The following is a 16153-nucleotide window of genomic DNA, read 5'->3' as shown; positions in this document are numbered from 1 at the left end:
ATTGATAACCATGTCTGCAAAAAGGCAGTAGGATTTTTTTTTACTTCTGTCTTAAACAAACAAATAAACAAAACTGTGATCAAATAACCAGAACGATTACTCCCTGTGAAGAAACAGCAGGAAGCATGGCTGGAAAATCTTTTTAAAAGTTAGACGTAGGCAAATCAGAAGGACCTGATGACAGGCACAGAAGCGCACTGAAGGAATTGGCAGGTATTCTTGTGGAATTGCTGTGATTTCTGAGAACTTAAAAAAGAAGAGGATGAGGAAGTCCCTAAGGACTAGAAAAGTGCAAATGATATTTTCGGGTTTTTTTTTTAAAAAGGTCAGAAAGGACACTTCTGATAATTACGGGAGCAGTTAGCTTGGATAACAGGGAAGATACTAGAGCTAATCATGAATCAATTAACATCACCCCGAAAAGCACAAACTGTTGGGGTAACAGCCAGCATGCCTCTTCAAAAAGCAAATCACACCAGATCAATTAATTTCCTTTCACCATGAAATGAGAGACCACCTAGGTAAAAAGGGAGGAAGAGCCATTCAGAACCAACAAAGCCAATCTGTTAGTGTATCAGTGGACAACATGGTTGACTAGGCATGGGAACCAGTTCCCGTAGGAAGTCATGGCTTAGAGTTGGGTGCAAAGCCTGCCTGAGACCAGTTCTGGATCAGATGACCTCTAGAAATGTGGCCTAGCTCTGTGATTCTGTGATTTTTATTCTAAGCACTAATCAAGTTGCTATTAAATTATGTCCAACTTGCTTGATTTCTCCAGATCCCCATTTGGAGGTCAAAATAGAAGTTTATAAAATATTCATATCCTCATTGTATGGAAAGAAAACGTTTCAACAACAAAAGGGTAACAGGAAATGCAATGATGCCTTCAATTATACTTTTCTTTGACTCATATGCAAATTAAATAGAAACAATTCTTTAGCAGCCCATTTTCTATTCACTTTGAATTAAGGAAAATAAAAACCTTTTGAACACATGAGAATAAATAAGTGGAAATTTAAAAGGATTCAAATACATCCAGGCATTCCTCCAAGTCTCCTGAATGTCAATGGTGTCTGAATGTGAAATGCCCTTCTCTTGTCTTCTCCTTATTACTCTGTTACAGGCTGCTCTATTCTAGCCAAAAGCATATAAAACTATCTGAGAAAATGTTTCATGTGGTGACTCTGGAGACAAACACTACAGTTTTTCAGCAGACAGAAACAGTCTTAGAATGTCTTTATAACAAGTGAGATGGTATAAAATATACCTCTGCTCCCTGATACTAGGAAGAAATGGACTGCTTCTGCCCAGCTAGCTGGTTTTGAGAGTGCTTTGCACCTTTATAGCTGTCTAAGATGCCATGTTATACCAATCTAGGACAAAACTGGAGACTTGCCATATTATCTCTGTACTAAGAAAATCGTGAGTTTTTTGCATCCGGTAAATATTAAAGGTTGTCACTATTTGTAGCACTTGTTTCTGCTCTCAGGAAATTTCCAAACCTCATTTAAGATACGAACACATGTAGGTTTAGGGTTTATGAAGGAGGTGGCTTTTTTCAAAAATAAAATAAAATTTTAAAAGTTCCTTCCATCATTTTTCTGGATGATGAGAAAAATACGCCCATGGAGTAAGGAGAAGGGAAGGCAAAGGAAGGAGAGGTAACTAACAAGGTGATATGGTGCCCAATGTTAGTTTCACATCGGGCAAAGTATGTCCCAGTCAGCAAAATCCAATCCAGTTTAACACTGTTGGGGTAAGCTCTGGGCTTCCTATTTCCTAATGATCCAAGGTCAAATCATTGTGAAGATGAGTCCTCACTGACTCAACCTCTGAAAGAAAGGGAATCTAAAAGGAATAAGATATGCAAAGGCGTTTTGTTTGTTTGTAATGTTTGCAACAAGAGGATATTATTGACGTCTTTACTTCATGATCCTTTTCCAGGGAGCCTTTCTTAATTCACCCCAACTTTTGATGACCTCTCTCTTGCTTTACAATCTATCAGAATTTAAATATCCATAAGTCCATACTCTATTACCAGGGCTGTGGCTGGTGTGGTAACACAGCAGACTCTCTGCCTTCTTTGCTACCACTTGAAGACGTGGGACTATTTCTAGTCACAGCAGCCTTAAAACCATCCCATGGCCCTTTGCTTTCCTTATCCTTGCACCTCTCCTCCAGCTGTTTTTCTCCCCCTAACTAACAAGCATTTCTTTTTTCTCCCACCCACCACTGGTAAAAGAAAAAGAAAAAGAAAACTTATGACAAATATGCAGAGTCAAACAAAGCAAAGTCCATATTGGCCATGAAAAATATGTCTCATTCTGTAGCTTGAGTCCATCACCTCTCTGGAAGTGATAGATAGCATGCATCATTATTATCAGTCTCCTGAAATTGTGGTTGGTATTACCATAATTTGTTCAGCCGTTCCCTAATTGATGGACACCTTTAGTTTCTAGTCTGGAGATACTATGAAAAGAGCTACTATAAATATTTTTGTATAGATGGGTCTTTTTCCTATTTTCTCTCTTTGGGGTATAGGCCTAGTAATGTACCCCTCCTCAGATAAAGGTAAGTTGTCAGAACTGCCACACACTCACACTCACACATTCTTCTTGAATAGAGTAATTACTACTTTGCCAAAAGCAATGAGATCATATAAGGTCTCAAACTCAAAGCAGGTTGGTATACAGGGTTGATACATCTGGTCCAGCATTCATCAACCCCAAATACAGTTTCTACTGATTTCTTTATATCCAGTAGCTCATCTGAGCCGAGAGTTAGGTAAGCTTTAATTTCAGTGTTTCATTTTGCCTAACTCATAGAATCTTCTATATTCACTTTCTTCTTCCAGCTCAGTCTGTCTGTCTGTCTGTCTGTCTCTCTCTCTCTCTCTCTCTCTCTCTCTTCCCCTCCCCTGTCTTGTTCAGTCTGAGGTATACTTGCCCCAGATGCCCAAGAAGTGTATTTCTCATGCAAGCCCACTTGCTTCTCTCTTTCTGGGTCTAAGCCAAGCTGAGATTCCTTTTACCAGCCACCTGAGAAGTCTATGTCACTTCTGATCCTTAAGACTACTGGAGAGAATATTCCATTGGACTTAGAAGTTCATTGATGTGGGCACTTTATCCATCAGTACAGATCACAATCTCAGGCAATTCTTGTACATTTCCTCCCATAAATCTTCTGGGTCTTTTAAACATTTTGTGGGTATCAGAGAAACACTCGGGCTCTCTTCCTTTATTCCTACTTCCTTTCCTAATCATAGGTACCTGGATGATATTTTTCTGCAGCTTCTTATACTCAAGTCATTGATGATAACATGCCATAACCTACCTGGGTCCACCATGTGTCTTCCCTTTGCATTGTCAGTCACCAGCTTATTTCGGATTAAAATACCTTGCAAATATCTCCTCTTTGTGACTTTCATTGTCTCTGTTCTTGTTCTCTCAGCCTAGAGCTCATTATTCACCCCCTGAAGGATCCAGAGAAGCAACTCTCATTACCCATGGTTAACCACCTAACACATAACATGTAAATATTGGCATACCAAGAATCTCAGACACCGAAAGACAGGCAGTAGAGATGGGATTCACCAAATTCACCAAACCATAGTTGTTTAGCTTAGCATATTTGGTCACTGTGCTCATGGCACAAAGGTTCTTACTTCACTCCCTAAGGAGATCCATTAGCTTTCATTCATTCATGTATGTATATATGCATATATATACATATGTGTGCATACACACATACGCCCATACAATGAACACCTACTCTGTGCTAGATGCTTTGGAAGGTACAAAAAAGTATAAGATATGATCCCTCCTCACAAGGACTTAACAATTTAGCAGAAAGCTCAGAAGTACACATGAATAATCTTAAGGCAGCACAAACCATCAACACTATAGAAGGTCAGAGGCCAGGACTCCTGGGTTAATCAGAGAAAGTTCCACGGAGGTAGAATTTGAGCTGGGCTTTGTAGGTTGAACAGGCATTGGCCTCAAAAGAGCAGTAAAGGTGTAGATGGATCAATAGACTTCCATCACCTCTATGGGAAGAGATGATTCGAAGAACGTGGTCTAAAGACGGTGTGAGTCTAGTGACATCTTTGTGTAGGAAAGAAACTCCTCACTAGAAATCTGCACGTTTGTGTGGTTAGTTCATGAATATGTGGTTCATCTTCCCAATTAGATAATGAGCTCCTAAAGTACAGGGGTCATATAATCTACTTCCCCTGCATCTAGCACATGGCTGAACACAATGGGCTCAGTAAATGTTTGTTGAATGAATACTGAATGACAACTTCTTTAAAAAAAATTTTTCTATTTTTCTATTCCCAATTATCAAAATAAGATAATGCATGTGATGGTAATTTGCAAACTTGAAGTACCATATGACCATAAGAGATAGCAGGAAATACTTATGAACTATAAAACATGGTGCAAATAGGAGATGGCATGGTTACCTGTTGCTGCTGTTGTTTGCTATCATCATCATCATCATCACCATCATCATCATCATTATTATTATTATTTCAGTGTAAACAGCAGCTGCAAGCAGAGTTTGGCTGCTGTAACCAGACCCGTCAGATACAACTCCATCAGCTAAACGAAAAGTTGCTGGCTCTTCAGCAGGAACTGGAGATTCGCACAGAAGAATTACAGTCTTCTTACTGCTCACTCTTGCAATATCAGTCCATCCTGGATAAGCAAACCTGTGACCTAGAAATGCTTCACCAGCACTGCCAGATGAAGGAGGATGAGGTATGGGTTACAACCGCCATTCGTGGAAGTGCTGTCTCTCTCACCGAGGGCAGGCCCATTGAAAATCAAGTGGTAAGCCCACTGAGCAATCTTACCAATGCTGCATCTCCTTTCTGTTCCATTTAGATCATTTGTTTTTTATGGATACCTCTTTCTGGTACAAAAACTGGAGCTGGATCTTAAAGGGCCACCAAATACACCTTTCTTCAGGAAAGTCAGATTCAAATCTCCTGAGCGGACTGAGTTTAGCTATTGGTCAAACAAATTACACATCAATCAATTCAATTCATAAACATTTATTAAGCACCTACTATGTGCCAGGCACTGTGCTAAATGCTGGGAATACAAATAAAAACAAAGGTAGTCCTTCAATCTAATGGGGGAAGACAATTGACAAAAGGAAGCTGAAAAGCAGTGGCAGAAGTAAGGGGAGAAGGAAGGTACTCCCACATGAGGTCATGATGGAGAGATCCAGATATGTCCAAAAGCTGGTGGGAAATGGGAGGAAAAACTGTGCTGAGCCCCTTCTTTGAGGGCCCATAGCCCTGCCCTCCCTCCAGTCACAGGTTCCAATCAGAGGGGACTGAGGAGAGGTAAGGACCAAGCAGATTCAGTCTTATAGCATAATGATATTTCCCAGGGAAGAAAGGCAGCTAGGGATTGCAGAGAAGTACAAAAGCAGGGTATCTGGTGGGAAAATTTTTATAGTATAATCTCTAATATTAACATCACATATCCAGTTAAGATGTATTGTAGAGGGGCAGCTAGGTGGCGCAGTGGATAGAGCACCTGCCCTGGATTCAGGAGAACCTGAGTTCAAATCTGGCCTCAGACACATAATACTTACTAGCTGTGTGACCCCAGGCAAGTCACTTAACCCCATTGTCTAACCAAAAAAAAAAAGAAAGAAAGAAAAAGATGTATTGTAGAATATGGTGTAGGTTGTTGGATTAAGGCTAATTTCTGCCAGACTTCTTTCCAGTTTTCCTAGCAGATTTTATCAAATAGGTAGTTCTTTCCTAAACAGTTTACATTTTCCACTTTATCTAACATTGGGTTACTGAGTTCTATTGTTTTTGATTCTCCCTTATCTAGTCTTTTCTATTAATCTATCTCTACATCTTTTAACCAATACTAAATAGTTTTGATGACTGCTGCTTTATAATGTAATTTGATGTCTAGAAAGGCCAACCCTCTCCTGCCCCTACCTCTTTTCATCATTTCCCTTGATATTCTAGACCTTTTCTTTTTCCAAATGAATTTCATTAATCTTTTTAGTTCTGTAAAGTAACCCTTTGATAATCTGATTGGTATAGCCTTAAAATGTAAATTAACTTTGGTAGCATTATCATTTTTACCCTATTGGGACACCCCAGCCATGAGCACTAAATATTCCTCCAGCTATTTAAGCTTTTCTTTATTTCTTTAAGAAGCGCTCTGTAGTTGAATCTATACAAATCTTTTGTGTGCTTTTTGGTAGATTAATCCACAGATATTTTGTGCATTTTGTAGTTATTTGGAATGGGATATGATATTCTATTTGGTCTCCTTGCTTCAACTCTCTCCCCACTCCAATCTGTCTTCCACTCAACTGCCAAAATGATTTTCCTAAAATTCAGGTCACCCCACTGCTCAGTAAACTCCGGCTGTTTCCCTTTTACATCCAGGATCAAATATAAACTCTTCTCTTTGATAGTTAAAGCCCCTTCCTACCTTTCCAGTCTTCTTATACTTCGTAAGAGAGAATCCTCCACATACTACAATCCAACAACAGCTGCATTCCTGCTCTCTCCTGCCCACAACCGTTACCTTCTCCACTCTGCCCTTTCCTGTACCTCTGTGCCTGGAATTCCCCATCTACGCATCCCCTGTTAGCTTCCCTGGCTTTTGTCAAGACTCAGTTCAAATTCCCCTTCTACAGGGAGCCTTTCCCAGCCCCTCCTGCTGCTACTAGTTTACCTCAGAGACTACATTTCATTCACCCTGTATTTTTCTTGCAAGCATATAGCATTTATATGTTGTCTCCTCCACTAGAATGTGAGCTCCTTGAGGGCAGGGACTTGGTTTTTCCTTCATAAATCCAGTTCTTTGCATCATTCTTGGCACATAGCAAGCACTTAATAAAAGCTTGTTGACAGGCTGACCACCACTGGAGTGGTGCTAATGCTTAAAATGTAGGGATTTTTGAGGTGTGTAGCTATCAGAAGAAGGAGGAAAAAATAATTACCAATGACCAGAGACCGTGATAATAAGAGAAAGGGATAAGAAAGGTAAGCAGTAAGAAGAGGTAAATAAGCCCCAGAGGGTAAGTGTTATCTGCCCAATGATTTTAGAACACTATTTGCAAGGCTGGTTTAAACTTGAATGGTTCAAAAGGGTTGATTTCATTGAGAGAAACTATGCCTCCCACAAGATATCCCAACTCAGATAAAGTGACCCTGGCCTGTACAAATGAGTAAAAGGCTAAAGAGAGATTCGAACAGATACTTCTAGGCATTCAGCCAAGTTCCTCAAACTGAATTCCTCTGAGCACCAAAGCACAAAGCTGTCTGAATTTCAAATGCCCCTCTCCTCTCCTCTTTATACAGTGACTACCTTGAACACAGTAATTCCTGAAATGTATCTCAAATGAGGAATGGCCATATGCAATCGGCTTAGACTGTCAGATTTAACTTGACTATCAAGAGTTCTTCTCAAGATTATTTGGACCCACAGACCCATCCATGAAGTCTTCCCAAATTGCTACAGTTTACATTATCTCTCTCTTTACTCTGAATTTCTATGGCGCTTATATATCTATCTCACACAACTTAACACTTACAGGATCATAGAACCATAAGATTTAAAATGGGGGACAGAACACGTATGACTATATACATATCTTTATACCTCTCTCTCTCTCTCTCCACATATATATATATATATACACACACACACACACACACACACACACACACATATACACATACTTATATACACACATACACATATATATTCTCTTTTCATATATATAGAGATTGATATGTATATATATAAAGATATATACATATTATATATATATATCCATATATCCATATAGATATATGGAGATAGAGGGGGAGAGAGGGAGAGAGAGAGAGAGAGAGAGAGAGAGAGAGAGAGAGAGAGAGAGAGAGAGAGAGAGAGAGAGAGAGAACAAATACAAAAGAGATTCAAGTTAATTTGGGGAGGGGCGCACTAAACAGCTAAGGGATTAGAAAACGCTACATGAAGGGAGTGTGGCTTAAGGTTAATCAGATAACAGAATACCCAGTTTTCAGGCCAGAATATGTTGATTTGTTATCAAGAGTTTACCTCAATATGGACAATAGTGGATGTTTTCCAACACACTCTGGGGCTTACTTATTTATACATAGTTATAATCTGGTGTTGATCCTTTCATTGGCCCATTTAAGAAATACAATCTTGGCAACCTTTTTATGGCTTTTGATGTAATCCACAAAGTTATATGTCTTTCCATTTCATTTTCTGATAATTTATAGACACTAAACATTGTTTGTCCCTGTCAATAAGCAAGTTTTCCTACACTTTGAGTAAAGCTTGAAGTCACTTTACTGCCCATTTCCTAATTCAAAACCATCACAACAATCTAACCTCTTCTGCCAAATTAAACAATTTTGAACTTTTAGCTGATCTGATTTTTGTTTCTGAGTCTGGACTTACTTTTGGACAATCTTAGGTTTCCTCTGCAGTGACATTCCAATTTTAAAGCTTTATCTTTCTAAAAGTATGATTGGCTTAACTGCCCAACTCACAAAGTCACAATATGGTTGTCCTGAAAGATAGGTCCATCAGCTTTTCAACCTGAGAGACGATGCAAATTGATAATATTAATTACACCTTTCCTGTGGTCGATCATTCAACAAGATTCATTAAGCACCTACCATGTTTCAGGTGCTGTGCTGGGAAATGGGGATGCATATGGCAGGGTGATAAGCTCAGTTGAAGATTCTGGGTCAGGCTCATGAAATTCAGTCAATTAACAGTCTAAATTTAGTCAATTTAGTCAATAACATGTCATACTCTGTGATCTTTGGGTTTCGATTATTCTTGTATGGAGTCTTGTACCATTCATTCATTCATTCATTCATCCGTCCATCCGTCCATTCATTCATTAAATACTTACTCAATACTTGCACATGTAAGTAACTCTTCACGCAGAGACACTTTCCCAATCAGATGTATCTGTGAGATGGGTAACTCTTGGTGGTGTTGTACTAACAGGTTACAATCTATGAGGAAGAGATGGAAAAGAATAAGGAAGATAACAAAAGGCTTCAGGAGAAGCTCCAAATATCTCAGGAACAACTTGCCTTGGCTGAAAATAGGATCATCTCCCTGGAAAGCAGTTTAACTCTTTACAAGGATAAGTATCAGGCAGCCGTGAAGAGCCTCGAATTGCTGGAGTGCCAAATGAAGGCCTTAGAACAAGACATCAAAATCATCCCCATGCAGGTAAGGCAAAGGCCACGCCCATTCACTGCAATGAAACCAAAGCAGGCCTCCTAAGTTGTTGCTTTGGACAAGCTCCGTGGTTCTTACAAGGGGGAAAAAGCCACCAAACCTTTTGTCAGAAAAGCCCTCTACTTGAATTTTCAAATTTTGGTCTTTTGAACTGTAATTCTGTGCTCTCAAAGTGGTTAAAATCTCCTTGAGACTGTAACATGCTTATTTTGAGTATCCCTACTATGGGAAGGGCTGTCTTAACCTATTAAGGAATAAAGAAAATAACCAAAACGTGTACCTGAATCTCCCATGTCCCCATAGAAAGAAGCGAGGACCTCCACTCAACACAAATGCAGTTTAACATGTTAGGGAACAGACGGCAAGAGATGGACAGATCACACAGAGTGACCAGGAGACAGAACTGAAGTTCTTATATCTTGTTCCCACTTCCCCAACCAACATCCCTTCATTTTGGGAAAGCCTCTTACCTTCTCTGTGCTTGAAATTCATTGGTAGTGAATTGGTGATGATTTATCAATCATTTGGTAAAATAGGGATAATGGCACAGTTAATTCTTAATTGTCTATCTATGTATTACCCACTAAATAATTATCTCTTTAGAAAATGTATCCTTCACTGTACTGCTGGGCTGCTTCCCCTCTCTGTACTGCCCAGTGAATGCAAATTAATTTTAAAATAAGCCTAAGTAAAATATACTAAGGTAAGTCAGGTTCAGTGGGGGTGGATGAGGCAAAGTAGGAATACACTGCAATCCAAAGTGATATATATATATATATATATATATATGACTTGATAACCTGCTATTAACAAATACAGAAAATCAGTCTTCATTGAGCATTTCAGATCATCCAGAAAAAGATTCTAGGTCACAACATGTAGAAAATATCTATTTCTCCCATCTCCTGTTGTTCCTGTTTTTGGATAGTGGAGGGTGACACCCTTCACTCAATGATGGATATTCTTGTATCTGGTCATAACTTTTACATCCTGGTGTCTCTGAACTCCTATAGATTATCATCTAAAACCCATTCCACACCCCCTACCACCCAATTCCTCATTCCCATCCCCATCAACCCTTTCACCCCAAAGTTTTGACCTAACTCCATCCAGCCCTTCCACTGTGCCCTCTGGAATGCCTGTTCCATAAGCAACAAACTTACCTTCATCTTAAATCTTTTCCTCTCCTCCTCCTTCCATCCACTAGCTCTTACTGAAACCTTGCCCCTGATGACACAGCCATCCTGGCCACCTTTTCCAATATTGACTGCAGCTCTACTCATTCTCAGCTCACTGGTCAAGGAAGAGGAGTTGGAATGCTCCTTGCTCCCCATTGCCACTTCCACATTCTCCCCCCTCCTCCATCACTCAGTAACCTCTCTTCTTTCCTACCCTCATACTGTAGGACTTCAATACACATATTGATTCTGCCTCAAATATGCTAACCACTCAGTTCCTCAGCCTACTTACCTCCTCCCAGCTTCAGCCACACATAATAATGGTCATACCCTTAAACTTGCCATCCATCAATTAATCAATAAACATCTATTAAGCACCTGCTATGGGGCAAGCACTGTGCTAAGCCCTGGGGATACAAAGAGAGGCAAAAGACAGTTTCTGCCCTCAAGAAGTTCACAATCAAATGGGAGATCAGGTACATTCGGTACATCACACAGAGATGTACTTCTGTGTTTAAGAATTCTGGAATCCCCTTGTCTGACCAGAAGATATTGGCTTTTCATCTCTCCCTCTGCCTTCCCATTCAAAACCCTACTCCTAGCCTACACTTTGACTTCCAATCCTTTGGCCCCTCAATTCTCTCCCAGGCCATCTCCCCTGTATTAGCCTCTCCCTCCTCTTCTCCCCTTCTGAACCTCTTAGTAAAACTAATTCAGCTCTACACTGTCCTCCTCTCTTGAACCCCTAGTCCTTCCTATTTATCCTGAATACAGCTTGCTTTGTATATATTTATGTGTTGTCTTTCCCATTAGACTGTAAACTCTTAGAGGGCAGGGATTGCCTTTTGCCTCTTTTTGTATCCCCAGCACTTTGCACAGTGCCTGGCACACAGTAGGTGCTTAATAAATGCTTAGTGATGTATGGATGTCAACACAAGTCTAGATTCTCTGCCTTCAAACAATTCTGAAATTCCCCCTAAATATATTTACAAAGCCAACATATGATTTTCTTTTCTCCTAAAAACACTAGGAGGAAGATGGCAAAGGGGATCAGCCAAAAGAAAGAATGGCAGAATACTTAATCTATGAGCTGAAGGAGACCCAAAAGCGTTTGCATGATGCTTTGCAAAACGGCTCTGAACAGGAAGATACGCTTCAGGAGCTCCGCCATAAGCTCGTTTGCAGCAATCTTAAAGTAAATGGGCCGGGAGACTAGGTTTCTACTAAAGCAACTTTCACAGAGACAAAAAAAAATTTTAAAAACCAAAGCTGTCAAGGAAAAAAAGAAAGAGGGAAATTAAGGGTACTGAGGGAAGACTATCTCACCCGATGATCCTCAAACACTGTATCATATCGGCACGTTTCCATTTGCCCTGGTCCATTCTCTCATGCTCTTATCCCTCACTACTCCTGCATGTCTGGCCTGCTTCCCTTTCTGATCATAAATTTCTAGCTCTTATACCGCTTCTAGCATGCATGAAGTCAGTATGTGTCACTGCTACTCATACCTACCCCTAAACCTTTCCATTGCCCTTCAGGCCACATGCAACTATATCATGTGGCCTCAATTAATAATAGCTAACATTTATACAGCATTTAATAATTTACAAAGCATTTTACACATACTATCTCTCTTAATCCTCTAAACAACCCTTTGAGGTAGACATTGTGGATATTACTACCTTCATTTTACATGTTTACAAGCCAAACCAAAGAAAAATTGAAGAACTTGCCCACCTGTCACCCAGCCAGCAGAGACAGAGCAAAGACTTGGCCCCCAGTCTTCTGGTTCCTAACCCAACACCCTTTGCACAATACCATTTAGTATCTTGATTATGTTCTATACCTGAGTTGTGTCCATTTTCAGATATTGGATCATGAAGAGACTCTGATAAAATTAGAAGTGGATTTTGCTACCTATAGAATGTCCCACAGACAACTTTTCTGCCCTCCAGATGAGTCAGAGGATATCAAACAGGTGGGACGTCCTCATTGGAAAATTTCCACCCTACTCGAGACTGAGGATTAGTAGTCAGGAACTGGAATTTGGATAGAAAAATAGATAGATAGATCCACACACAGCTATACATATACATACATACAAACACACACCCCACACACACATACCTTTGCCCACATCCTAAAGTACACAGAAACTCAGCACTTAGAGAGAGGAGAGATGTATGGATGCAAATTCATCCCCAGGATTGGGAAAACAGCTCACAACCCCATTCACTAGAGGGATAATCTTTGTATACAAAAGATAGCATTAGGGCATCAATACCCTTTTTCTTTACCTTTCCATATGCCACAATGGTGTTTAGTCGGCTGCTCTTTGAAGCTAAGGCTAAGAGAGACAGGAAAAACGTCTTCTTATAATTAGTGGTAGGCTGGTAAATGCTTAACAACTAGTTCTCCAAAAAAAATGTACGTGCACAGCACACTTTGAAGATTAATCCACATTATTTTTCATCACTTTCCTCAGTCCAGACAATCAACAAAACAATTCAAGCTCTGATCTGTAGTGCTTACCAATTCACAAGGTGTAAATATGCTCACATTGAAAATTTTACAGCAAGATCTCATGAGCCAGTATGAGATATGTTCCAGCACACCCCTGGTTATATCCCAACCCCCTGGGGATAGGTGAGATTTTTCTCTTGCAGGTGTTCTGTAAACCCGAAGTCAACTGCCTTCCTTTCCTAGCCCCATGTCAGAAAGAGTATCTTCACCTTGGGAAAACCACCCATTGACCTCCCATTATACTGTGTGTCTAGATCTTGGCACATATTGAGGAGCAGTGTGAGTACCAATGCATCCGGGTAGAAGAATACCAGTACCTCCTGAAAGACATGAAGAAGGAACTAGAAAAAGTATCAGAACAGAAGAAGAAGATCATGAAGGGTAAATCTGGGCCGGTGGGGGGGGGGGGAGGAAGGATTCAAATGGGCCCAAGAGGGAGCTGAAATCTTCTCAGCAAAGGACAGCTAGATGGACTATAGCAATTGTGTCTTGTGTCCCATCCTGTCCTGTTCTGTTGTAGACCTCATGAAGCTGGAGTTAGATATGCACAACCTTCTACAAGAGACAGCCACCCAAACCGAGTGGAAGGATGGAGAAGCGAAGGACCTGAAGAGACACATTAGGAATCTGGAGGGCCAGCTGAAAGAATGCCAGAGCCTCTGTTTGGAGAACGAAAAGGTAAGAAGAGAAGCACTCAGACTCAGTAGGAAAGAAGAAAGCCAGAGAAGACTCTAGAGAGGAAAGGGGACCAGGGATCGGAGGACTTCTGGAAATGCTCACTATTTGCACAGATGGCCTACAGGCTATAATCAGAGTCTGCTCAGAGATCAGAGGATAGCCCATGATCCCATCAACTCACTGAGGCCTCTGCTGATAATCCCAGCTGCTAGTACCTTCTCTCCCTAACAACCATATATTTGTCTTCTTTGTATTTATTTCCATTAATTATCTAAATATTTATTCTGTATTTGTGGTCTCCCCCATTAGACTGTCACCTCCTTCAGAGGAGCTTCCTTCATTGTCTTAGGATGGTGCCTGGCACGCTGTAGGGTGCTTAATACCTGCTTGTTGATTGATGGGTACATAGCAGGCTTTTAATAAATACTGGTTAAATTGAAGGAAGAACACTCAATAATACTTATTATTTAAGAAAGAGATTCTTTCTCCAACCCTAAAAAGCAGCATGTAAACACTACAAAGGGACACTAGCTAGGGATATACCTGTACCATAGCATTCTTTTTTTAAAGACATCTTAGTGTAGGGGCAGCTAAGTGGTACAGTGGATAGAGCACCAGCCCTGGAGTCAGGAGGACCTGAGTTCAAATCCAGCCTCGGACACATAACACTCACTAGCTGTGTGACCCTGGGCAAGTCACTTAACCCCACTGCCTAGCAAAAACAAACAAAAAAAAATCTCAGTGTTTAAAATATATGTATGTTTTAAGTTTTTTTAAGATATCTCAGTGGTGAAAATATTTCTGTGGTTAGCATCATTAGGGATTTTGATTGATCTTTTAAATTGCAAGCATCTTTTATAGACACAAACTATACAATGAGAAAACATTCCACATTTTTGCTCAATATAAATGTGTCTTAAAAGAACAAATTTAACTAAACAGACATTTCTTTAAGTGCATATTATGTGCAAGGCACTGTACTCCCAATCACAGGTGTTTACGCAGGGTGAGGTGGGGTAGAATTCCATGTGCCAGCACTCCTGGCCCACACTCTGTTCACACCTATGTTCTCAACACTAAGAAGTCTAAAATCTGATGAAGCCTGGAAAACCTCTCCTGGAATAGAGAAATTGAGAAACCAGCAGATATTTCTGTGGCTAATGTTTTCCCATCACCAAACTTCATCAGAACTCCTAGAAGGAGCTAAATTGGCTAGTTTGTGTTTTCCTTCCACATAGTCATTGGGGGTTTTAGAGAAGAGCCAAAACACATGATCCTCTAAGGGAAAAGAGGGGAAGCACTGGGCTTGGACACACAGCTCCCTATCATCTGGAATTGATTACAAGATGGAAGGTGAAGGGGAGAGCCCTAGACCTCCAACAACCATGCTTCTTTTTTGATCTACTCAGGTCATTCAGAAGAAAGATGAAGCCCTATCCAAACTAATCAGGAAATAATTCAGGCGCAACACGCTCTTGATGCAAAGGACTCAGATATAGAGAAGCAAAAAGCCAGAGTAGAAGAGGTAGAGCATGCCCTCCAGAAGGTGAAGGAGAAGAAGGAAAAAAGCGAGACCCAGAATGCTGCCCTGGACGCTAAGGTCCAGCAGCTTCAGCACAACCTGAATGAGGCCCACCAAGAACAGCTACTACTGGGTGAGTGACTTACAGAACCAGGACGACTTGTAGGACAAAGAGCAAGTCTCTCAATAAAACACTAACTCACGTATTTTTTTTTATAAAGCATTCATGTTTACAAGGCACTTTCCTTACTACAGCATGTGAAGTAGGCAGCCCAAATATTATCCCTATTTTACAGATGAGGAAACTAAGGCTCAGACAGGCTAAACAATTCATCCAAGTTTCCTTCCACTATCTTCTCTTGCCTTAAAAATTCTTTATTCCACCCTCCCCCTGCCTCTGTTTATCTCTCACTGTCTCTGACCTCATTTTATGGAGAAGATTAAGACCATCCATCATGAGTTCCTCAAGTGCCCCCCACTTCACCTCAACCTATCACTGCCTTGACACCATTCTTTCCAGTCCCACAGGACAGGTTTTTATCCACCACTCTAAAACTAATCCTCTTCCTGTTTACTCTGGATGTCATCCCTTTCCACCTCCCCAGTGATGATCAACTTTTCATTCTTACCCACTGTTCAAACCACAATGCAGTTTAGAACCTACTTATTCTCCACTCTCCTCTTCAAATAAAAAAAATGAACACTCCTTTCCAATTTTTCATTTCATTTTTTTTAAGGCAATTGGAGTTAAGTGACTTGCCCAGGGTCACACAGCTAGTGGGTGTCAAGTGTTCGTTCTGAGGCTGGATTTGAACTCAAGCCCTCCTGACTTCAGGGCCGGTGCTCTATCTGCTGTGCCACCTAGCTGCCCCCTAATTTTTTCATTTCTGACAGTGGTACCAGTCTCCCAGGCTAGAAACAATCTCTTGAAATAGTCTCCTCCCTGTACCTCATACACTTTATCCTATTGGCTACCAAGTCCTATGTCT

At 40.5% G+C, this 16153-nt stretch overlaps 1 protein-coding gene across 1 annotated transcript; it reads left to right on the top strand.

Annotated features, from left to right (window-relative positions):
• The first annotated feature begins 11565 nt into the window (after nucleotides 1-11565).
• On the top strand, nucleotides 11566-15133 carry LOC110192439 (polyamine-modulated factor 1-binding protein 1). The gene is made up of 5 exons (XM_020963588.2): nucleotides 11566-11636; nucleotides 12309-12419; nucleotides 13219-13345; nucleotides 13485-13642; nucleotides 15052-15133. Exons 2-5 carry the CDS (start codon nucleotides 12366-12368, stop codon nucleotides 15097-15099), a joined length of 387 nt encoding a protein of 128 aa, XP_020819247.2. The 5' UTR covers nucleotides 11566-11636; nucleotides 12309-12365; the 3' UTR covers nucleotides 15100-15133.
• The last annotated feature ends 1020 nt before the right edge of the window (nucleotides 15134-16153 follow it).

This window comes from Phascolarctos cinereus, unplaced genomic scaffold (genome assembly GCF_003287225.1).
Source record: "Phascolarctos cinereus isolate Bilbo 61053 unplaced genomic scaffold, phaCin_HiC Scaffold_2;HRSCAF=192, whole genome shotgun sequence".
NCBI classification, from domain to species: domain Eukaryota; kingdom Metazoa; phylum Chordata; class Mammalia; order Diprotodontia; family Phascolarctidae; genus Phascolarctos; species Phascolarctos cinereus.
Note: the sequence above shows the minus strand (reverse complement) of the source record. Positions and strands in the feature narration are given on the sequence as shown.